This window comes from Phocoena sinus, chromosome 16 (assembly GCF_008692025.1).
Source record: "Phocoena sinus isolate mPhoSin1 chromosome 16, mPhoSin1.pri, whole genome shotgun sequence".
NCBI lineage: Eukaryota > Metazoa > Chordata > Mammalia > Artiodactyla > Phocoenidae > Phocoena > Phocoena sinus.
In genome coordinates, this window is record NC_045778.1 from 22,161,369 (window position 1) to 22,184,896 (window position 23,528).

General features: G+C 54.5%; 1 protein-coding gene across 14 annotated transcripts in view; it reads left to right on the forward strand.

The window, feature by feature from the left end:
* The first annotated feature begins 259 nt into the window (after positions 1–259).
* The window catches only part of COL13A1 (collagen type XIII alpha 1 chain), a 144,679-nt gene continuing 121,410 nt past the window's right edge, over positions 260–23,528 (forward strand). For 13 of the 14 annotated variants that reach the window (XM_032608166.1, XM_032608167.1, XM_032608178.1 and 10 more), the window contains exons 1-2: positions 260–1,090; positions 19,755–19,824. In XM_032608166.1, the coding sequence (XP_032464057.1) occupies positions 797–1,090; positions 19,755–19,824 (364 nt within the window). In that variant the 5' untranslated portion in view covers positions 260–796. The remainder of the gene's footprint in view (positions 1,091–19,754; positions 19,825–23,528) is intronic. The other variant, XM_032608180.1, reaches the window with a different exon arrangement.

A 23,528-nucleotide genomic window follows, 5' to 3' on the forward strand; every position in this document is an offset into this window, starting at 1 on the left:
AGAGAAGTGAAGCCCCAGCTCCACTCCACACCCCCTTCCTGTCTATAAATAACCCCAAGTGTCGCTTCAAAGGGGACAGGGAGCGCGGGAGAGGGGCTGCCAGGGCCGGTGGGTGGGGGCAGCGGGCGCTGCAGACCACGCCCCCCACCCCGGGCGAGTTTGCATAAATAAACAAATCCAAGCCGTCGGCCCTGCAGGAGGTGGAGGAGGAGCGGGGAGGAGGAGAAGGGAGCGGGGCGGGAGAGATTAGTTTGGGAAGTAGCACGGATTGCTCATCCGATCCGTGCAGCCGCAGCTAGTGTGTCAAGTTACAGAGGCGCCGGAATCGGCCCCAGCGCTCCTCGGCAGCGGCCACGACCCACCTCTGCCCGTGGGGCCCTCCACGTGCACCCCTTCGCCCCGGGACTGAAACTGGCTCGCCCGGCAGACGGGAGACACCAAGAAGGACAGACGGCGCAGAACCAACTCCAGGACTCTGCATATACTTGAAGGGAAAGACGGGGCGGAAAGGAGAGCCGGCCAGATTCCCCTAACTTTCCTGGACTTGGAACGCTCTTCGAAGTAACTTCTTTTTCTTACCTGGGTGTACCCCAATTACTGCTGGTTGCGTTTTTTCGGCTTTCCCCCTCCAGCTGCTATTTTTTCCATCCTCTTTGCCGGGAGCCAAGGATAGGGACATTTTCCAGCGACACAAGCCCTTTCCCCCTGCCCCGCAGCTAGGATCGCGCCTTTGGACAGCGGCTCTCGCCTTTATTTATTCTATTTATTTATTTATTGGTTCTCAATACGCGAGGGGATGGTAGCAGAGCGCTCCCGCAAAGCGACAGCCGCCGGTGCCCGCGGCCCTGGGGAGCTGGACACGCCCGGGACGGTGGCGCTGGCGGTGGCGCCGGCGGAGCGCTGCGCGCGGCTGCCGAGCCCGGGGTCGTGCGGGCTACTGGCGCTGGCCCTCTGCTCGCTGACGCTCAGCCTGCTCGCCCACTTTCGGACAGCCGAGCTGCAGGCCCGGGTGCAGCGCCTGGAAGCAGACCGTGGGGAGCAGCAAATGGAGCCGGCTATTTTGGGACGAGTCAACCAACTGCTGGACGAGGTCTGTGCTCTTTGTTGCTGCCTTTTATCCCTCCCCGCGGCGCCCCCTCGCGCAGCCTCCAAACTGAACCAGCCAGTGCCCGTGGGCTCTTGCTCTTTCCGCCGCGCCGTGCGTCCCGGTCTCGCACCAGTTGTCTGCGGGAGGGGTGGGGGCAGGGATGGACGCCGCCCTGCAGGGTGCCAGGAAGACCCGGGCGACTAGCGCGGGACCCATCAGCTCCAGCCTCTGGCAGGCGTCTCCCGCGTTCCGCGCCGGAATCGCCCTGAGCGCGCGGGGCAGGTGGTGGAAGGCAAGGCGCGGAGGCGCGCAAAGGCGGCCAGGCGCCACTTCTCCCTCCCGGCACCCCGCCAGGGTGTTGAGAGAGCCGCCCAGCGCCCACGCGGTGGGACTTGAGCCCGATGGCCGGGGGCGAGGCTTGCTGGGCCCCCGCGGCCCTCCCCATCTATCCCTCGACGATCAGTGCTGCCTTTTATTGCCATGTTCCTTTGGGAAGAGAGAGGGAGTGAGTTATCCAAGGGTCTGAGGGGGACAGGGAGGCAGTCCTTGCAAGGGGTGGTGTCCTGGTCCCTGCCCAGAACGCTAGGGCCCAGGTGTTGGTCGTTCTGGTTCTGCTGTCCTTGGGCATGAATAAGCGCTTACCCTCTTGTTCTGAAGCTGGGTTTCTTGTCCCTGGTTCCCTGGAATGGTCCCCAACATTTTGTGTCGGTGTGTCTTTCTGGGAAAAGGATGCTGAGCTTTTTCCCATTTCCAAAATGTCCTTGAACCCAAGTGTATTAGAAGCCACTAGTGTCTCTTAGCCAGGGCAATCTCGGGACTTCATGAAAAGACCACAGGAAGTAGGGACATACGGTCTCATTAGTGCCACCAGAGTAAAGGCTGGGCCAGGAGACCGTGAGGCCTGGTGACTTCTGAGAATCTGGACAGCACAGGGATCCAGGGCCCGGATGAAGGGGAGGACCCACAGGTAAAGGCCACAGCAGTCTGAGAAGAACTCTTGGAACAGGCTGGCCGTGGACGGTTTCCGAGGGGAAGAGCTGGGAGGGGACCTCTGACTTAGTAGGAGGTGGTATGGAACAGTGAAAAGCAGGAGGTGGAGCCCAGCAGGCCTGGTTTTTGTCCCCACTCTGCTACTGAAGCTGTGCAACTTGGGGTAAATACCCTAACCCCTCTGAGTTCCAATCTACCATCGAAGCGGGGGTGAGGACGGCAAGCATCAGAACCCAGCACTAACTGCAGTGGGTGCCGATGGTGCCCCAGTTCCCCACAGCCAGGCTCTTCTTGGGCGCCTCCACCAGCCAAAGGCTGCTCCTTGCCAAAGTAGGTCTCCAGGGTGATCACGGAGAGCGAGGTCAGAGGGCCAGAGCAGACAGGGTGGTCATAGGACAAGTTTACTGATGCCAGAGGTGCACCCATGACTGCTACTTTCAGCTCATTCCCACGCCCCACCGGGCCTCAGGGAAGCTGGTGGGCTCTGTCAGGCCACCCAAGGTCCCCCGGGACTCCGAGGGAAGCCTCTGGACTCAGCAGTGCCGGCAGGCGGCCTTTGCCGGCTAGTTGACAGTGCACGTGGGACTGCTGGGTGGTGGAGAGGGTGTCAGGACAGTGAGGGCTGCCCCAGGGATCCCTGGGGCCCTGGCTGCTGAAGGACAAACATCTGACCCTGGATGTTCCGCTCAGTTCCTCTCTGCATCCTCTCCCCTTCCTGGCCCCTCCTGCTGGCCAGGGCATGCCCAGCCCTTTCCCAGATCTTGGCTTCCTCTGCTTAAGACTTAGCCAGGCCAAGCATCATACTCGCAGGGCCTTGGGGCTGACAGTGTTATTATCTGCCAGGCTGAGTCCTCCTCTCCAAATTCCTACTGACTTCTAGACCCCCATTTTACAGATGGGGAAACTAAGGCCCAGAGAGGGGCAGTAGGTTACCCAGAGTCATGTGGCAAGATCCAGGACTGGAACCTAAGCTTCCAGTGACCCCGCCTCCCGTGCCCTCCCCACTCTGCCCGCCACCTTCCTTTGTTCATCCTCATCCACTCATTCGGCAATTGAACCTGAGAGCCAGCTGTGGGTCAGGCATTGTGGGGGCACACTTCCGCCCTTTGGAACTTACAGGCAAATAGGACACTGAGAAGAGAATGGGCAGTGACCATGTCGTGTGAAAAAAGCTACGATAATGGAAGCAGAGGAGATCTGGGGAATGGATTACCATGCAGCTACCCGATGGCAGGGGCTTCCTGGGAAAGTGATTTTCAAGTGAAGACTTAAAGAGTGAATAGGAGTTCTCCAGGCAAATGGGGATGAGTACAGGGCAAAGGGAACAACTTCTGGAAGCCGAAAGCCAGAGGGAGGGGTTTGCCTTGGGGAACTGGGTGGTGGAAGATATGGCTGGAGAGAGACAGGCAGCCTAGGTCAAGAGGGGCCTTAGAGGCAGTTCATTCTTTGTAAGAGCACTGGAGAGCCGTGGAAGGGTCTTGAGGAAGGCAGCGACGTACACAGAATGAGTGGAAGAGCGGGGCAGAGCAGGGGGGCCAAACGAGAGGCTAGTGCAGCCAGAGGGGACTGTGACCTGGTCAGGGGCACTAGTGGAGACAGGGGAATGAATGGAAATGGCAGCCACAGTGGTGGGACCTGAGATCAGTAGCAGAGGGCGTTGGGACCAGAGGGAGGGAGCAGTCCTGTGGGTAGAGGGGGCAGGTGGTCTAGTCTGTATGGTGATAACCCCAGGAGGCCTCCCCTGGACGGGGCCTGCAGTCCAGTGGCTCCGGAAGGGACACTCTAAGGTCTGCCCTGTCCAGTACGGTAACCATTAGTCACATGTCACTCATTATATTTAAATTAAATAAAATCTAAAATGTAGTTACTTGGTTACATTAGCCATCTTTCAAAGGTACCTGTAGCTAGTGGCCACCAGATAGACAGCGCAGCCATAGAACATGCACGTCACCGCAGAAAGGTCCACGGGATGATGCCGTGCTAGGAGCAGGCAGCTTCTGGGCCATCAAAGGTGTTCAGGAGCAACTGGAGGCCCTTCCTCCACCCTTTCCTTTCCTAGGTCTGTTCTCCCAGATCAGAGCAAAGGGCAAAGGTGAGGAAGGGTGAGGAGAGAAGTGAGAACTGGGGCCAGTGGAAACCCCCGGGTGAGAAGGCCTGGCAGAGGAGAGAGAGGGAATGGTTTTGTTGCAGAATGATTCTGTGAAATGGACATGCAGAGGGTTCGTGCCTGCGAGGGGCACAAAGGCACCCCATGTGCCAGGATTCCAGCTGGGCTTTGCCAGCCGTGTGGCCTTAGGTAAGCTCTGCCCTGCACCTGCACCTCAGATTCCTTCTCTGTAAAGGTCTGGAGAGCTCCTGGGGATCCGGGGCAGGCAGTGCATCCCGGAGCAGGTGATCCCGGGGCCACTCCCTGAAGGGTGGAGGCAGGGCATCGGGCAGAGCGATCCTGGGGAGGCACACAGCCTGGGCAAAGGCCTGGAGGCAGGAATCCACGGGCACATGCACACCACTCATCCCAGTGGGGAAAGCTGCATGCTGGGGGCAGAGGCTGTGACTGTGAGACAGGAGGAAGAGGGAGCTGGCAGGCCAGGCTGAGGGTACCCAGCAGGGAGAAGAGGCTGGAATGAGGTGAGCTGGGGCTGATGTGAGCACAGGCCCAGATCTGAGTGGCTGAGCCACTGGGAGGGGTGGGTCAGGGCCAGGAGAGGAGCATGGGGGCAGGAAGCCAGCTCAGGGGAGCTGGGAGTGTGGCTTCCAGGCCTCAGCTCCAGCTGTTCCCCCATCAGCGCCTCTCTCCTGGTCTGGGACCCTTAATGAGCGCTCCAGCTGCCTGTTACTTGATTTGCTTGCTGTAAAAAAAGAAACTGGAATGGCCCAAATGGAGGAAATCAGATGTCACCTGGGGCTGGGCAGACTGTGTGCGGTGGTAGAGAAGAGGGTGGAATTTAAACTTGCCAGATCCATTTTGCAGGCCAAGGGGGAGCAAGGGGTGTCAGCAGCCTCCTTCAGGGTGGACGTTGAGGGATGCCAGGCAGACTCCCCATCCCCAACAGCAAGAGTAACAGCAGCTGTAATACGAGTGTCCCGCATTTATAGGGTATGTACAATGGCCCAGTGCTACATGTATTATCTCTTTCACTCCTCACGACTTCCCTAAGGATTGATACTCTCATTACCCCATTTTATAGCTGAGAAAACTGATGTCACTCTACCTCCATCTCACTATCTGTGATCCAGTCCTTTGGGTGTTGAGGGCATTTTCCACCCCAAGAAACCCCTGGGCGAGGAAGTGGTTGAAACTTCCAAGCTAAAACGTTGAGGGAACCCCAGGCAGACTCCCTCATCCCTAAAAATAACAATAGCAACCATTGTAACAGGAATGTTTTACATTTATAGAGTGTGTACAGGAGCCCCTTACTGCGCTCTTTCCAGGAGCATTTGGAGGAGGGATCAGAGCAGTGGCTGAGAGATTGGGGCTCTGGATGGGGTCCTCTAGGATTGAGGACAGGAGCAGGTTCTTAAAGGGAGAGTGTGTGAATGGTGGGGTGTGGGCCTGTGTAGAGTGTCCTGTGTACATCACAGCTGCCTGGACCTCAGTTAATGGACAGAGCTTAGTTCCAGGTGCCCTCAGATGCAGCCAGCGCTCCACTGAGTCAATCCTAATACTACTCCTCTTTCCACACTATGAGTAAATGACTAGTCTTATGGGGAATTAATAGAGGGAAGATCCTCAGAGACCCTTGAGTCCAGTCCCCTCACTCTACTGATGAGAAAACAGGTCCAAAGCTGCACACCAGGTATCAGAGTAGCTGGAGGTAGGACCTCTGTCTCCATCAGTCACCTCTCCTCCACACCACACCTTCTCCTTTCTGGACAGTAGTAATTGTCTGGCCAAGTGGTGGCCAAGACAAGGCAAGTGTACACTCCACTCTCCACTTCTTGGCCCTCAGCAGACATTATTAATCGATTGCTGCACACTTTTCACAGCTTCGGAATCCTTTTCAACACTGTTCCAGGAAATTGCTACCCAGCTAGCAAGAGTTGAGCTTCAAGATAAAGAGCTATTTCCTAACTCTAATTAATTTTTTAAAATACAGAGCAATATTTACCATAGATAAAACTAGGAAGAGCTGTTAAAGTTTTATTGCTTCACCAAAGGCCTTAAACCTAGCAAGTAGCTCCAAACCAGACTGAGGACCTCATTAAGTAGCCAGCCTTCATAAGAAGATGGTGAGAAAAAGTCAAAGCATCTGAAGCAGTATGCCGTCTGCCTTATGCACAGTTTCACAGTTTGACACCCTCAGAAAGATGCCTTTTCCCCTTATTCCTAATCATTCCAGACTTGCCCCAGTGCCCTCTGGAAAGTCTTCCCAAACCACCCCGACCCCAAATAGGCCCTCTCCCTGCTCCAACTCTCTGCAGAACTGCCTGGCCATGCCGAGCATCTAGCTCAGAGAAGGAAAATAGGGCACGTGCTGAATTTTCTTACCCGAGAACCACGGCAGGCATTACTAATCACTCAGCCCATGCCCCGTGAGTCTACCTAGGCCTCAGAATCTTTCTCGACACAGCTCTCCAGGCTGCCGCTCCCAGTCTATTAGAGTCAATGCACAAGATAAAAATCTATCTGCCAACCACGGCTCAGTTTCAAACACATTGTGCAGTGTGCCCTCCTCTCCATTGCCGTTAAACGTCTCGTCTCTCCATTTGACCCCATACAACCCAGTGGCAGGGATAGGAGGTCACTGGTCTCTGAGTCCTTGGCTGAGTCTTGCCTGGGGCTTTGCACAAAGTAGGCAGCCCTCAGCGATTAGTTGCTGATTTAAGGTCCCACTGCTGGAGGCCAGTGAAGCCGTCTCAGTCAGCTGTCCTCCGCCCACTGCCCTCAACCCAGACCCAGCTGTCTGCTCAGCATTTGCTCAGGGGGTGTGCCTTGGAGCTGGGTGTTTCGCAGCAATCAGTAGAGGATGAAATGATTAACTCCTCTTCAGTCAGAGCTGCAACCCCTGGTCCTGGCTGAGAGCGGGGGTAGCTCAGTGTGATGTGTGCCCACCTGTACAGAGCAGCTAGGAGCATCCGTCCCCTCCCATCCCCTACTCCCAAGGGTCAGGAGCTTTGTCTTCACCTGCCCAGGCTGCCTGGCATGTTTTTGGTTGGAGCAAAACAGTAAAGTGGGCAAGCCCACAGCACCTCTGCTGCTAAATAGTTGTGTGACCTGAGTCTCTGTGTCCTGATCTGCAAAATGGGGATAACATCCTCCTCATAGAGTTGGTGCAAGATTCAGTTAATAGCAACTGTAACCGTTACGACCTCCCTCATCAGTGGTGGAGATAAAATGAGGCTGTATCATGTCTACAGCTTTTATTAATAGCTAATATTTATTAAGCAGTATCCAAAGAGCTTTACATCTATTAATTCGGTTAATTCTCACAATAATCCTATGAAGTGGTTATACTTTTACTCTTCCCTTCTTACGGAAGAGAACGCAGAGGCCCAGAGAAGGTGCATAACTTTCCCAAGGTCACACAGCTAGTAAGTAGCAGAGCCAGGTCTTGAACCCGGGCAGTCTGGCCCCAGAGCTGGCATTCAGAGCCACATGTGTATACAATCTGTATAGAGTACCACATTTCACTGTCAGCTGAGGCAGGTCACATAGGCCAGGGCTAGGGACCTGTTTAGTTCAGTCTGATTCAGCTCCCACAGAGGTGGCATTTACCGAACTGACTTGGCATCAGCTCACATTACCATCTTTGTTGTAAGAATGGAGCTGAGAATGCCTTTTGATACAGCAGGCCTTGGTGATGAGGACCCTTAGAAAGTCCCTGTCCAGCCTTGGCTACCAGAATGTTTGGGCTTCCAGGAGGGGTGAGTTGGGTCTTGTCTCTTGGACGTTGAACTGTCCTCTAGGAAGCTTAGCCCCAAATCTGGCGTTCACCCCACGGCAGAGCAGAGTCCTTCGGGCAGAAGGTTTTCCATAAGCTCCAGTCTCAGCTCTGTTTCGTCACCCTGCCCTTGCTTTTCTTTCTCTCTCTTCTGTCCTGCTGCTTTGCTGTATAATGTGTGTCTATCTGTGTGCCTCTGTAGCTGCCTGAGTGTCCCCTTTTGGAGCAAAATAGGGATAAAAGTTCTATAGTAACTAAACTTTTTTAAGTGACTCTCCCCTCCTTCTCTCATGTCTGCACACCCTCAAAGGCCTGTCCCTGGACTGGTGATGGGCAGGCTGCATAGTGGCACCGGCGGAACTTTAAAACACACCAAAGCTGACCTCCTTCCCCAAACCCTGATGTGAATCCCCGTGGGTAGGGTCTGGCAGTAGGTTGTTTAACAAACTCCACAGCTCACAGTACTTGAGACAGAGACAGAGACTGTATCTGTTCCCCTGAGCCAGGAGCATCCTGTGCAGTTTGCCCCAGGCCCCTCGCCTGAGTCCTGAGCAGCGCTTCAGGGGCTGATGGTGGCAGTATCAGCAGTAATGGCAGTAATGAGGGTCACGATGAGATGTCAATGAAAGTCCTACTGTACACTGCACAGTTTGAAAGTAGGGGTTGGTTAAAGAAGCGAAAGCAGTGGGATTTATTTTTTTGGAGCGGGGTTGTTGGGTTTGGGTTTTGGTCTTGGTTTTTCAAAAAATAAAATCAACTTTGCCCTCCAGAAGAAAGGAGGTTTCAGCAGAAGCCTTAGGAATCCTTCTCCCACCTCTTTTGGTTGGATTCTGTCCCTCCCAGAAGCAGTTCTTTTTTTTTTTATTCAAAGTCACAAAAATTATAATCATCCCCATCAGTTCACTCAGTCCCATGTAGTTAATTTTTTTCTCATCTTGATCTTTTGTTAACACTTTTATGAGTTCATCAGTTTTCCGTTAGAGTTCTGAAAATGCTTATTCATTCAGTTCAGCAATATAGTCAGTTACCAGAAACCTGTGCTTGTCAGAGTCTTTTCCACGAATTCCTTGAAGATGAAACGCTTTTATAGGAACATTTTTGCAAAAGCATCAGAGTGCACCCAGAACTGTCTGTAAATGACAAAAGACTTAAAAATGACCACGGTTAAAGATTTGATGAAAGTTCATAATGATGCAATTGACAAGGAAATTTAGTTATTTCTGAGATATACATTTTAAAATAATAACTAGAATTATGACTTATAACATTATACCAGAACATATAAGATTTTTAGGAATTTCATGTAATGTCTGAAACATTTATATTCAGAAGCAGTCTTGTTGAGTCCTCCGTAAGGAAAGGAAGTCAGCAGTTTCCTCCAAGGGAAACTGAGGCCCGGGTGTGGGGAGGGGCTGGAAGGGCTGGGGCAGGCTGGGGTCCCAGCTGCTTGGCAGGCAGGCCCCAGCAGCAGAGGCATGCGGACACTCCCCGCTCCTCTGCAGGCCTCCTGCCCTGGGTGTGGGCCTCCCTGCAGAAAACTCTCTGTGGCCCAAAGGGCGGGAATGGGCCTGCTGGCAGTGGGGACTCCTCTGAGCCTTCAAAGAGTGAGGGCAAGCCGAGCACAAAGGGGCGGAACTGCCTGCCTGAGAGGCTGGGCACAGCCTTTCCAGGGGACACTGGGCCCCTGTCTCCCCTCCTGGAGGCTATTGTGGGTTTTCCCGAAGTCCCGCATGGCTGGAGTCCACACGGGCTGGGCCTCCTCAGCCCCCTTTCCTCTCCTGTCACCCATCCCCAGCCTCCCAGGCCTCCTCCATGCCCGCAGTCCAAAGCGAAGTCTCTGTCTTTCCTTAGCTCAGGCATTTCCCGCTGTGGGCAGGTCACCCGGTCTACCTGCCCCCACGCCCGCCCCCCCTCCAGGAGGCTCATTCCTACCTGTTCTTTTCACGTGGCATGCAGAATCCCAGTTCCCCAACCAGGGGTGGAACCCGTGCCCCTTGCAAGGGGAGCACAGAGTCTTAACCACTGGGCCGCCAGAGGAGTCCCCTACCTGTTCTTTCAGTTCAGCAGGGAAGGCCCTGCTGCCCCCAGAGGACACATCTTCCCCCCATAGGCTGTCACAGGGCCTGGGATTCTGCCATCCAAGGGACTTTACACCCGCAGTCACCTCTTATGCTGCAGATGACCCATGAAGGTGCCTCTTAAGCCATCACTTGGAGGTTTTCTGCAACAGGTCATGCTCTGACAAGGTGGCCTGTAAGGCAGGACAGGAAGGGTGACCTCTGGGGACAGGGATGCAGAAAGGGGCATGAGCTGGGGCTTTTCCAGGGACAGGCTTAGCGACTTCCCTGTGAGCTGGCACTGAGGTTTCCCAGGGGTAGGGGGAGACTCGGTGACATGGTGGGGGAGGGTGGTCCTGCCACCTCTAGCGTCTCCCCACTCCACGAACTCAGAATGTTAGAAAGAAAGGAGTTATGTGCTAAAAGGAATCCCCGACAGCACCCCTGATTCTCAGGCTTACACTCCCTCAGTGACGGGGAGATCACTGCCTTATGCAGCTGGATGTTCCATGATTAGACAGCTCTGGCTGTAACGTTGTATGTGGTCTTCATCTCGTCAGAGCTCCAGACCCATTCTACACCTGTCATCCCACTCCTCCAGCATGTCTTGACAGCACCTCACGTTCAGTGTCTCTAAGCTGAGCAGGAAGTCTGGCCCTCCCCAGAACCTCTGCATGCCCAGCACTGGCGTCCAACTGCATTGATTCCATGTCCTACCGACTGCACCTTGTCGGCCTCCCACAAACCTGTCTTCTTCTTTGTCTCACTGCCTGCACCTCCCTACCTGAGCTACCCTTGGGTACCCCAGGCCACAGCAGGAGCCTCCTAACTCATTTACCCCCGTTCACCCTGCCCTGCTCTCTTCATCATCCACATGGCAGCCAGGGTAATCTTTCAAAAACTCTAAATTTGATCACCACATTTCCCTGATTACAGAGACTTCCTATTGCTTCCTAATATGGTCCATGAGGCCTGCAGGATGGGGCCCTTGCCACCCTCTCTAGCCTCATGGCTCTCCTCCGCTCACTTTTGAAGTCTAGCCAAATGACTGTACACGGTCATGGCTAAGAGCACAGACTCTGGAGCCGGATTGCCGGGTTCAAGTCCAGCTCTGCTAATTACTGGCTGTGTGACACTGGGCAAGTTGTTTAACCCCTTTGTGCTTTGGGTTGTATCTCTATAAAATGGGGTGATGATGATAAGAGTATCTCCATCTTATGAGTGTTGTTTTTAGGATTAAAAAAAGTTAAAATGAGTGCTTTGAGCAGTGCCTGTCTCTCCAGTAATAGATGTTGCAATCTCTCGAAAAGAGCCCATCTCCCCTCACCCCCACCCGCACAGGCACAGGCATACAGAGAGGGTCATGGGCTCAGAGCCAGGCTCAAATCCTGCCTCTGCCCTTCTTGGCTGTGTGCAAGTTAATTCACCTGTCTCTGTCTCAGTTTCCGCGTTCATGAATGGGCTGCTGTGAGTGCTGAGTGAGTAAATATGTGCAATACTCCTACCTGGTTCACTAGAAGCACCGTATTACATCAGGTCTTAGCGCGTTTCCCCTGTATCTGGGCCCCTCCCCTGGTCAGTTGCTGCGCATCCTCAGATGTCAGATCAGCTGTCACTTCCCCACGAAGAACCAACCTAGTCGGTACCCCAGGACTGGCTCTCAGCACCTGGCTCCCGCTGGCCAGAGCTCTGATGACAGTGGCTGCTTCACGTTGATGTGTGTGGTTTGGAGACTCTTATGTGCCCCTCCCTAGAGAGTAAACTCCATGAGGACAGCCTCCATGTCTGCTCCGCTCACATGTGGGTCCCCGGCACTTTGCGTGGCCCTGCTGACATAGGTGCTCGATACCCATTTGTGGAAGGGAAGGGAGTGGGGGAGAGGCTCTGATTTCCGTCCCAGCACTCTTGCCCCCAGCCCCTCCCCACTCCACTGTGGGGGACCCTGCTTCATCCTGCCCTGGGTCCATGGATGACCTCCGAGCCCCTGAAACCGGAGGTCCTAGGCCCCATGCTAACCTGGCTCCCACCCACGTCTGCACAGTCCAGGGCCCAGCTGCTTTCTCCCTGGCAGCAGCAGAGACTTAGTTTAGCTGGAAGAACTTTCTCATATGAAGGCTAGAAAGTTCACACAGGGACAGGCGCCTCCTTCCCCAATTTTCTGATCTGCAGAGCCTGGAGCAATATCTCTCCGTGGTTCTGGTGAAGCAGGGTGGCAAAGGCAGCTCGTGGCATCTGGAGGATCCTCCAGCCCTGTTTCATGGCCCTGGGACTCTATGATCAGACGCCCAGTCCGTTGCACAAAGAGAACGGGGAGCGGGGGAGGGAGGGAGAAGACAGTTCCTCAGGCCCCCCACGGCAACCCGTCCGGCCCCCAGCACACAGGCTCCCGGAGCAGACGGGGCAAGTCCAGTTCTGGTGGGGGTGGGTTGAGCGTCTCCATTTCCTCCGCTTCGATTTCACTCGGCTCGGCTGCCTGCACTCCGGGGCATGCAGCCACACACAGGCCTGTCCCCTTAACAAAACCCATCTGTCCCTCTCCTGCAGTCCCTGGGATTCGGCCCACAGAGCTAGCACTGTGCAGCCCTGGCCCTGCCTCCATGCCTTTGCTTTTCTCCCTGGATTGCCCTCCCCCACCCTCATCTCCATCGATCTGAATTCTGCCCAAGCCCAGGCCAAAGCCCACCTGGGACCACAGGGATAGATCCTAGCGGGGGACAGGCCTAAAAGTAAGTAATTTGGTTCAAGTGTGGCTCAGAGACACCAGACCAGGCCCTTCCCTCAAAGGGCCAGCTCAGTCTCCAGTGGGGCACCAGCCCAGTAGCAGCTATGGCACAGGGCAATGAGAAAGCTCCAGCAGCTGGAATGGAGCACCCACTGTGTGCCAGCATTGTGATCAGATTGGCACAGGGGCCAGAGCTTTGCCCAGCATGGTCATTTCAGTGGGCAACTCCTTCCTTCAACTTCTGGTTCTTGTGGTCAAAAGGCAGGGTTGTAGACAGGACCCTCCATCACCCTCTCCTTTGTGGGAAGAGGGGGTCTGAGTTTCCCAGGAGGGGGAGGGGCGTGACCACATGTCGGCAGCAGTGCATGAGGCCAGGCCAGCCTCACTGTGGCAGGTGGAAGGAGGCAGGCCTGGCACCAGCTCAAGAGAGAAGTAGCCTTCATCTGGCCGCTCAGAAAAACAGGCTGGCACAGCAGGTGCTCACCCTTCTTCACATCTGGACCCCTCTTTTTGTTTTCTGATCTCATCTCATTTTACCCCTCCAGCTGTCCAGTATGGTCCAGTGGATAACTAATAGTATTCCTATTTTATGGATGAGGAAACCAAGGCCCAGAGGGGTTACATCTCTCTCTTAATACACAGTTAGTGGGAATGCTGGGACTAGACCCCAAGGTCCTGGCACTCCCAAAGATAGCTCAAGCATGTATCCATATTGCCGAGCTCCCCATGGAGTGATGCTTCATCAGGATTTGGGGGCCAGCTGTGCTAACCCAAAAGAGAGTCCCACCACAGCCTCCAAGGGCAGGTGGGTTCTAATAGGAGTCATACACTAATATCAAAAATTAACTATTAAATGCTAAAGCACTTAGCCCTGTGCCTGGTATATACTGCTCTATATGTGTAGCTACTGAATATTATTATTAATATTAACTCCTATTTAATAATTCCAGCTGGTAAGTGCTTCATGGCTTCCAAGGCACTTTCCACGGCAACACTTAAGAGGTTGGCAGGTGGGTAATATCCCCATTTTGCAGATTCTCCGAGAGGGCAGGTGCCAGGCTCAAGGTCATGGCTGTGGAGTGAGGAGCTCACCTGGCCTCTGCTATGGGCTCCCTCCTCACACCACAACTTGGACCCACCCGCATATTACAGGGGCCCAGGTTGAGCCTGAGCCCTTTAAGAGGCCTGTGGCTGAGCGTGGGGAGGGAGTGGGCCCTAAACCCCAGGCCAGGCCAGAGCTGCATTCTCTGGGGAGAGTAAGTGGCCACTTGGCATTTTCCCTTTGATACTGATACAGGCATTTTAATAGCTGCAATGATCAGGCTGGTGGTATTTCAGCTCTGGCTGTGTGGGGCATTCCAGGAGGCCCTGGCTTGCAGCAGGGGTGAAGCAGTAAGGCTTTTCTGTCCAGGGCCGCTGGAGGTCCACCCCAGGGCCTCAGAAAGTTTTACACCTGGCCCTGAGCCTCAGCCTGGGGATTTCAAACCAAGGGTCTCAAACTCTGATGCCTAAGGGGGCCAGGCTGGTGACCTAAGTCGGTGAGACTGGCCGGGGGTGGGGTGGTACTCTGGGTAGCTGGACAGCACATGCCCACCTAAAAGGGGCAGCCGTCACTCAGCACCACCCGATTGTTACCACAGCCCAGTGTTGCCGGATCTTCCCATTTACAAGAGAGATCAGAAATCTAGACCTACATGACATCTCCTAAGCAACAAATATTTATTGCGCACCTACCATGTGCCAGGCCATGTTGTAGGCACTGAGGATATAGCAATGAATGAAACAGATCAAAATATTCATGTCCTTGTGGAACTTGCTTTCTAGGGATGGAGGCAATAAGCAATATAAATAAGCCAACAACAACAACAGAATCTGAAGGAGAAAATAAAGCAAGGAGGAAGGCTAGCAAGTATTTTGCAGAAGGGCGCTAGGGACCGGGGTGGGGGTGGGGGCCTCATGGAGAGCGAGCCAGGTGGAAGGAGGGTAAGAGCCTGGTGGGAGTGGTCCAGGGGAGAGCAGGCGAGACACCCTCCTTCAGGGAGTTTTTCTAGGAAAAGAGTTACACAGAGTCCATGAGGATTTTTCATTTATTTTTTATGGTGGGAGGAAGAGCAGCATGTTTGCATAAAGATTGCATCAGGGGTGGGCAAGCGACCACTAAATCCCACTGGAAGGCTGTTTTTGTAAGTACGTTTTTATGGGAACACAGCCGTGCTTATTCTGCTTTTCGCCTACGACAGTAGAGCTGAATGGTTGTGACAGAGATCATGTGGCTCACACAGCCTAAAATATTTACTAGCTGGCCCTTCACAGAAAACCTTTGCTGACCCCCGGTGTAAGTGACCCAGGATAAGGGTGGGAGGGGGGGACTTGCCTGCGTGCTGGTGGAGGGTTGGCCTAACCTGAGAGCACAGATGCAGGTGGGCGGGTGTGCCTTGGGGCGGGAGCCTCTGGAAGGGCTCTTCTGTTGCTTCTGTTTTCGCGGTCATCAGGTGACAGTGACATTGGGGTTGGGGAGACAGAAGGTGTGAGAACTACTAGGACAGTGAGATGGAGGGACTGGGGTATGCTTGCTGGGCTTTCCTCTGAGATAATGATCGTGAATGAAGTGAGGCCGGTCAGCAAGGCTGGGCGCTTTCCCCAGCTTCATCTGCTGCTTGGGTGCCGGAGTGGGGTAGGTGGAAACGTTGCATCTACCAGGTTTGTGGCTTGGCCCAGAGCATGTGCTGAAGGGGAAGGGCGTCAAGACAGCCGAGGGTGGAGCCTGGGGAGTGATTATAGTCGCCACAGAATTACAGCTGAGAAGGAGGGAAGTGAAACGTGGCAGGCGAGGAACAGTGGAAAGGTGAAAGGACCCATGGATTGAAGGACCAGGGGCTGGAAGGATCCCTGGGGTTGAGTATTAGAAGGAATGAGCTGCAGACGAGGGTCAGTGGGTGGGGCTGAGGCCCAGACTCTCAAAGGGCTGCGATGATGTTCCGATTTAATGCTTTTCAAAGATAAACACTGGGCGGGCCGAGAGAACACACCCACACCCTGAACGTAGCCAGTTTCACACCTCTGTGTCCCCAGTAGCTTTGCCCCCTCACATGTCTCCTGCCCCTCCTGATGAATGCTCCTGATTCCCGGATCTACCTTTCTCACCCAGGCCTCTTTCCTGAGTGCTGGAGCCACATGTGCCCCTCCCACCTGGACCCTTCCACTAACTCAGCTTGTCCTCAACCAAAGTCATCACCTTCCACAAGCCTGCCCTCGCCCATGTCCTTTCTCCATGGGGGCATCTCGGCCACCCACAGCAGAGCCCGGACCCTACCCCCTCACCAAGTCCACCCCATGCTCTGTCCATTTTTCCTCGTGCGTACCCCTTCCGTCGCCCGCCTCTCTCCGTTGTGCTGCCAGGCCATAGCCTGGACCCCTAGCATCTCTTGGTTGGGTGGGTGACTGACAGCCTTCAGAGAGGAGCCTCAGCCTCCAACCTTCTCACTGTCCTTGTCTGTTCTCAGCATGCTGCTGGAGGGCCCTTATACCAGCCAGATTTGACCATGTGCCTCCTCTGCTTCAAACCCTTGCTTGGCTCCTTCGGTCTGGACCCTTACCTGGGCACACAGGCCCCCATCACCCACTCAGCATTCAGAGTCTGCAGTCAGCTGGACACTTCTCAACGTGCTTTTCCCACGTGAGGCACAAGCCCCTTTGCCGATGGGGATGGTGTCTTGTTCTCCATTTTGCAGTCTCTCAATTAGTAGGAGCTCCATGTATATGGGATGAATTGAACAAAAATACCGAACTTGAAGGTGGAAGACCTGGAATTTAAGCTCTCTGTGGCTTACCTGTTCAAGGCAATTCCCCTTTGCTCTCTGAGTCTCAGTTTCCTTTATTGTAAACTGGGGCTGATTTGTGGCCTGCCTATTGCACAGGGCGCCGGTGAGGGTCAAAGTGAAGGCTCAGGGAATGTGAAAGTCACTCCAGGTTTGCCTGAAGCAGAGGTTTGTGAGCAAGAGGCTTATCCGATCAACATTGGAGAGGGCGAGGGAGGCAGGGTGGGCAGAGGGTTGAGCCGTGACGCGGTCACGACAGAGGCCTCAGCTGGTGCCGTGGGGCTCTGCAGCTCATCCTGAATTGAGGCCTAGGGACCAGGCGGTGTCTATGAGTAATTGGATGCGGGTTGCCAGGGGAGTGGACGTGACCCTGGTCAAGGCAACCGCTTAAGGTGAGAGTGGTTCCTAGAGAGGAGCTCAGCCGTCAGCAGCCAGCATACCTGGCACTAAGGGTGAGTCCTGACCCTCTCCTGACTGGGAGACCCGGATGGCTCACCACAGCATCTGTACTAGCTCTAGATTTTTATGGCTGTCAGTAAGCCATGGACATGTCAGGAATCTGTGTGCTGCTAAATTCAAACTCTCTGCCCATCCTTCCTTCCTCACCCGAGTCCCTCCTGGCACACTGTCCCCTATCCTCCTCCTCAAACACTCAGCACACAGTCCCGTCTCTGAACCTTCACTTCTGCTGTTCCTTCTGCCTGGAACACGCTTCCTCCACATCTCTCTACGACTCATTTCCTTACTTCTGCCAGCTCTCTGCTCAAACGTCCCCCGCACAGAGAACTTCCCTGACCCCCGAGTTTAAAATACCACCTTCCGTCACTCTCCGTTCCCCTTACCCTGCTTTATTTTTCTTTGTAGTGCTTATTGCTGCCTGGGTTATATATTCGTTTCTCTATTCATTGTCTGTCTCCTCCACTGGCAAATAAGCCCCTTGAAGAGCCCACAGGTTGTTGGTGGGAAGGGATGTGGAAGCAGGTATGTACAGTCCCTTCCTTGGAAAGTGGTACTAGTGAGCTAGGCTCAGAGCTGGGCATCACAGGGCCTTCCACCAGACCTTGTCCTGGGATGTCCTTGGTTTGCCCGGTGGCCACTCTGTGCCCACCTCGATAGTCATCCACCTAGTATTTGTGTGCCAGCCTCCCTTTCTGAGTGACGGTCTCCCCTTTGGGACATTCCTCGCTTTCTCCTCCTGCTGTGTGTTTTGACCTCCAGCCCGCTTCTGCTCTCCCCTCAACACTGTCGATCTGCCCCTCCCCCAACACACACACACACAGACACACACACACGCACACAGGCACACACACACAGTGGCTGAGCTCCCTCTTCCAGGGGGGTTTGTACACACCCTTCTCCAGCAGGATGGAGTAGACTTTATATCAAAAGGCCTGAGTTCTCATCCCACATCCACCACATACTGGTTGTATGACCTTGGGCAAGTCACTCAGCCTCTCTGAGCCTCACTTTCCTTCAGCAAGAAGTGAGGTCACTATTTAACCTACCTTAGAGTTTGATTATGAAAAATAGATGTGATTCCCTGTAAAAGCACCCAGCTTAGCGCCAGGACACAGTGGGTGCTCAGCAGACATTAGTTTGATGTGAATCCTCAGGAAGCTTTCCTGACCGTCCCTCTCCACCGCCAAACCAGAGGTGACACCAAGTCCTATGACACCTTCCACGTGACTTCCTTTACCTTTCACCCTGAGTGGCAGAACTCCACAGTAGTGGGAAGCCATGTGCTGGGGAAATGCTTGCGGGGAGCCAGCCGGCCTCCTAACCGGTTGACAGGTCAGGGTGGGGACCACAGTGCACAGGAGAGCCAGTCACAGCCAGCCACACAGTACAGGCCCCATGGGCCCAGATCTTCCAGTTTTTCAAGAGAAGTTAGAAACACAGACTTTCATGTGAAATCAGCCTCTTCAAAACACTGGGGACAAATTCAATGAAAAAAAAATCACTGGGGGAACCAAATAAAAATACATCTAGGGCTTCCCTGGTGGCGCAGTGGTTGAGAGTCCGCCTGCCGATGCAGGGGACGCGGGTTCGTGCCCCGGTCCGGGAAGGTCCCACGTGCCGCGGAGCAGCTGGGCCCATGAGCCATGGCCGCTGAGCCTGCGCGTCTGGAGCCTGTGCTCTGCAACGGGAGAGGCCACAGCAGTGAGAGGCCCGCGTACCGCAAAAAAAAAACCAAAAACAAAAAACATCTAAAGGCCAATTTGGCTCTGGGACCACCAGCTTCTAACTGCAGCACTAGCTTCAGAGAGAGGGGGGTCCAGATCTCAGCCTTCCTCCCCTGTGACCTCGGCCAGATTAGTCTCTTCTCTGTGCCCAGGTCCCTCACCTAGAAAACGAGTGTAATAATAGCTAACATTTATTGATGTCTCCTGAGCACCTTTCTTTCTATGCACCAACTTCTTTGATCCTCTCAGTAACCAACAAGGTCAGAACTGTTATCAGCTCAGGGACCAAGAACTGCTAGGATCCCAGGCGGTCTGACCCAGAGGCACACCTGTTAACCTCTGTCTTCCCCCCATCTCACCCCGCAATCCCCTCCCTCAGTGGTGGTGAGGACCGAGGCGCTCAGCGCCCTGCCCTTTCCAGGTGTCAGGGCTGGCAGGTGTGTACCTGTCATCGGTTCATCTCCACGGATGTGGCAGCTCCTTGAGGGCCCTGCCCTCAGTCTTCTCGTTGCCGCATCTTTGGGGCCTTCCAGATTGGCCCAAGGATAGGCAAGCTGGTGAGAAAGGGCTCTGATGGAGGGACAGAGGGCCTGCCTGTACCTGCCTCTGTGAGCAACATCAGAAGAAAAGAGGTCACTGTCCCTGCCCCCGGGATCCATAGGTGCCCAGAGCTAGACAGGAAACAATTAGCAGAGAGCCAAGAAGAGCAGGTCGTTGTGCCCGTGAGCTGCAGGAAGGCCACACTGCTTTATAGGGTCCTATGCTCGAGTTAATTTCCTTCAGAGCTCTCCGAAGACATCAGACCCTGAGGTTACCAAGACGGGACCTCTCCGTCTGCTTCTTATTATCCAGATGCCTGGTGGTCAGCCTTTGATCCAGGACCAGTCCCCCTGCCAGCCCCCAGGCGGCCCCTCTCCCCCGCCCCCTCTCCCTCCCACCCCCCACCCCCCAGCCGCTTTCCAGAACTTGGCGTTTACAACTCCCAGTGACTGCTCTTCTCTGTCTTCTTGTGCAGAAATGGAAGCTCCACTCACGGAGGCGCCGGGAGACCCCGAAGACGTCTCCAGGGTGTCACTGCCCGCCAGGTAAGGAGCCCTGCGAAGGGGTGACAAAGATGGGGACACACACCAGAGGCCCTCTCAGTGGCCATGCCACACCCTCTTCAGAGCATCACTTTTCATTTGGAAGATGGAAATGACAGTGTCCTTGATGTTCACCCTCCATGTACCGATTGATTGGCCCCATCCCCCATCCATCATTCCTTTGCTTATTCAATCTTTCATTTATTCATCAACTTTTCTATGGGCCAGGTACTGTGCACACCGGGCTTTGAAATCAGGCAAGATAATGGGTGTGGCAACTTGTGAGGTGTTACGTGGAGTTGAAGAGAAGCCCCCCACTGTGCCTCTCACTCCTGGCACATAGTGGGTTCAGAAGCGCTTGTTACCCAAATGAATGAATTACCCTGTAATTGCAAAACCTTGCCCCAGCTAGGTGGCTTAGGGGCCTGTGTGTTCACTGTCTGGTATCTAGGCCACACACACACAAACAAGCTTAAGGTTGCTGGGTGATATGGTGTGATCAAGCTGATGGATTCCGAGTCGGCCTTTGCTGTTTCCTACCCTGTATGGGCAGCTCCCTACCGAGGACGTGTTCCAGTGCCCTTCCCCTGTGCTGTGTGGCCGCCTCCTTACCACATCTGCTCATTCAGTCCCAGCTGTGGCCTGGGTCCCGAGCACAGAGGTTTAACTGCATTGTCTGCAGTTAGTAATATTGACATGTCATGGTTTTCTAAGTTACCCACCATCATTATTAAGCTACGAGAATGACAGATGGGCAAGTTTCACCGTTGCCATGAGTAATGGGAATGGGTTGCACCCCTTTGGGGCTGAGGGAGGAAGCTGAAACAGGGTGTGGAGCAAGGTACCACTCCCAAGGAACCGCCGAGGGTTTGTCCTGCTCCAGGCCGCTGCCAGCTCAGAGCGTGGCCCTGGATGCCCGCTGTGGCAGGACACTCCACTGGACACAGAGGCCGAGGAGCCCGAGGAGCGCCCACTCAGGGTCCCCAAGCCAGGGACGAGAGGCCGACAGATGCTGAACACGTGGGAAATGGAGGGACCACATTCACTGGAGAGTGAGTGGGCTGAGTCACAGTTGGGAGTCACAGTTCAGGTGCCACGGGAGCTGGTGAGACCGTGACGGGATTCAGCTGGCCTCAGGCAGAAGAGGGTCATCTGGGTTAATTGAAAGGGTGTCCAGGAGCCCTGGGAAGCTCCCTCCCTCCCTTGGGGTCCCAGAGATTGAGCCATGGGATCTGTGATGGCTTTTGGGGAAAGAATGCCAGGATTAATGAGATGAGATGAAGGTGAGGGTGTGTTGACGGGGCCTGGGCAGAGCAACTGTGTGCATCGGGGTTTCTGGGGCAGCCCGCGTTTCAAACCACCGTGTCTATCGTCCTCGTAGCTCTTGGTCAGTTGCAATTGTTCTTGCTTGAAGTATAGAATGCTGGTGAAGGGCAGGAGACTTGGAACCATGGAAGATCTAGGTTTGAATTCCAGCTCTGACGTTTACCAGCTGTGTGACCTTCAGAGAGTTATTCAACCTCTCTCAGCCCCGGTGGCCTCGTCTGAGAAATGAGGGTAATACCCACCTTGCCGGTATGTGGCAGAGGTTCAGTGAGGTCCTCATAGAGAGTACTTAGTACCTCCCTGATTCCTAGTGAGCACTACTGTTATTTTTTTTGTTTTTCTCCTCGATTCCTCTTGCACTTTAAAGATGTACTGAAATCCTTATCAAACACTGTGTCCTGGTGTCGGGGGCACATTTACAGACAGACAGGCTCGTCCTTCTCCCTTCCCTGCCTGATTGGGTTTCTCATGTCCTGCCTCCATTAAAGTGGGGGCCTACCAATAGGTATCCATTTAGTGCTTGGGAGAGTCTGACTCGGATGGTCCTGGGAGGCTGAGAGCTAGGAAGGGATGTGGCAGGAGGGAGGAAGGACTGGAAGGGTGCTTCAGCTCTTGGATGGCAAGGAGGAAGCTGTGAAGCAGTATGAGCCGCTCAGAGGTCGTGGAGAGGAAGGATGCTCGGAGGCGCTGGGGGGGAAGAAGGGCTTGACACTGGTCCTCTGTGCAAAGGGCCACCAGCAGGGACTGAGTTGGCCAGGAGATGGGAGGAGAGTGAGCAGGGGAACCAGCGAGGGGTGTCCCGAGTGTTGGAGAATTCCCCAGAGGGCAGTTTGGCCCGAAGTATATAGCTCGGAGCCAGGTGAGCAACACCGGGAGAATATAGAGGCCCCAAACTGAGGCAAAATCAGAAGGAGAGTAAGATGCTCTCCAGCGTTTTGCAGAGTCAGCAGGGAAGGACTGGAGGGCTGCACAGAGGTGTCTCAGACAGCAGAACGACAGAGTAAAATGCATCTCCTAGGATGGGCTGAGTCCTGCTGGGTCCCTGAACCTGCCCCCTCTGCCCAACCTGAGGCTTCGCACCCCGTGGTAAAGGTACCTCCTCCACACTAAGGCCTGGGCCACATGGCTGCCAACCTTGTGCTGAGTAACAGCGGTCACTGCCCCTGCCCCTCCCTGGGCACCCACTCTGTACCAGGCACAGTACTGAGCACTTGACATTGATGGATGACCTTCTCTGGAACGCTGGAAACAGGCGCAGTGGAGTTCTGGCATTCTGAAATGTCTGCGGTCCCCAAAGTCAGTAAAACACCACTCTCATCCTTGTACGTGAATCATGCATCTGCGATTATTTGCTTAGGGTCAGAGTTTATAAACCACTTTATGAACCATTTTAAGGCTCCTGATGCTTGCAGAAGGACTTACACGTTTGTAAAGTGCCGCAAAGCATTATTCACTCTTTTTCTGGCCAGCGCCTCATATTGTGCTCCACACATAGTAGATCCTCAATGAATGTTCAACAAATTATCATCAATAATCATTGCTGGGTGATTGGAAGCTTTCCGGTGTTCTCCATCTGACCTCCGGTTGGCTTCTGACGCCTCTCCCCCTCCGAGACAGCTCTGACTCTTGCCTGATGCTGAAATCACTTGCTGTTAGGACACAGCAAATAAACACACACTCTTCCGTCCCACTGTGGCCACTGGATTTGGAACCTAGAGCCCCAGACCTGTGCCTGCCCCCAGTTTTCTTCTGCAGCCAGCCGGGCCACGGCTGGAGCCCTGTGGTGGGTGTGTTCTTCCTTGTGGCAGCCTCGGGCCCCTGGGCAGCATCCAGAAGGCTTGGGACACATAATCGTGGGCAGAAAACCCACCTCTTTCCCTTCCTACTCTGACCTCGCCAGCATCCTCCCAGGATCCTCCCTGTCCCAAAATAGCCATCTACTAGCTGAGATCTGACTGCATCCTGCTTCTGGGCTGCATGCACTGTTTGCCAAGGGAGGGATGGGCCTGCAGACCTGGGATGGGATGCCAAAGGTCGGGCCTTGTTAGAAGGGTCACAGTGGCCAGAAGTTCAGAGGAATAGGTGTGGGCCATTGGCAAAGCGTTTGGCCTGGTGGGACAGGAGAAGGGCCTGGGAAGACATATACAGGCTGTGGGACTTTCTAGGCCACTTGAGAAGAATACACAGATCAGGGAAACTCCCCATCCTCTGTCCCTGTTCTCAGTAGCAAACGAGGAGCAGGACAATATAGGCTCCAGTCGGCAAGGAAGCAGCTACTTCAGGCCCGCCACGCTGGGGCTGGGCGGGGCGGGCATCAGGCAGGACGGTCCGTGGTTGCACACACAGAGGGAGTCGTGACCAGCTGAGCCGCTGGAGCAGAT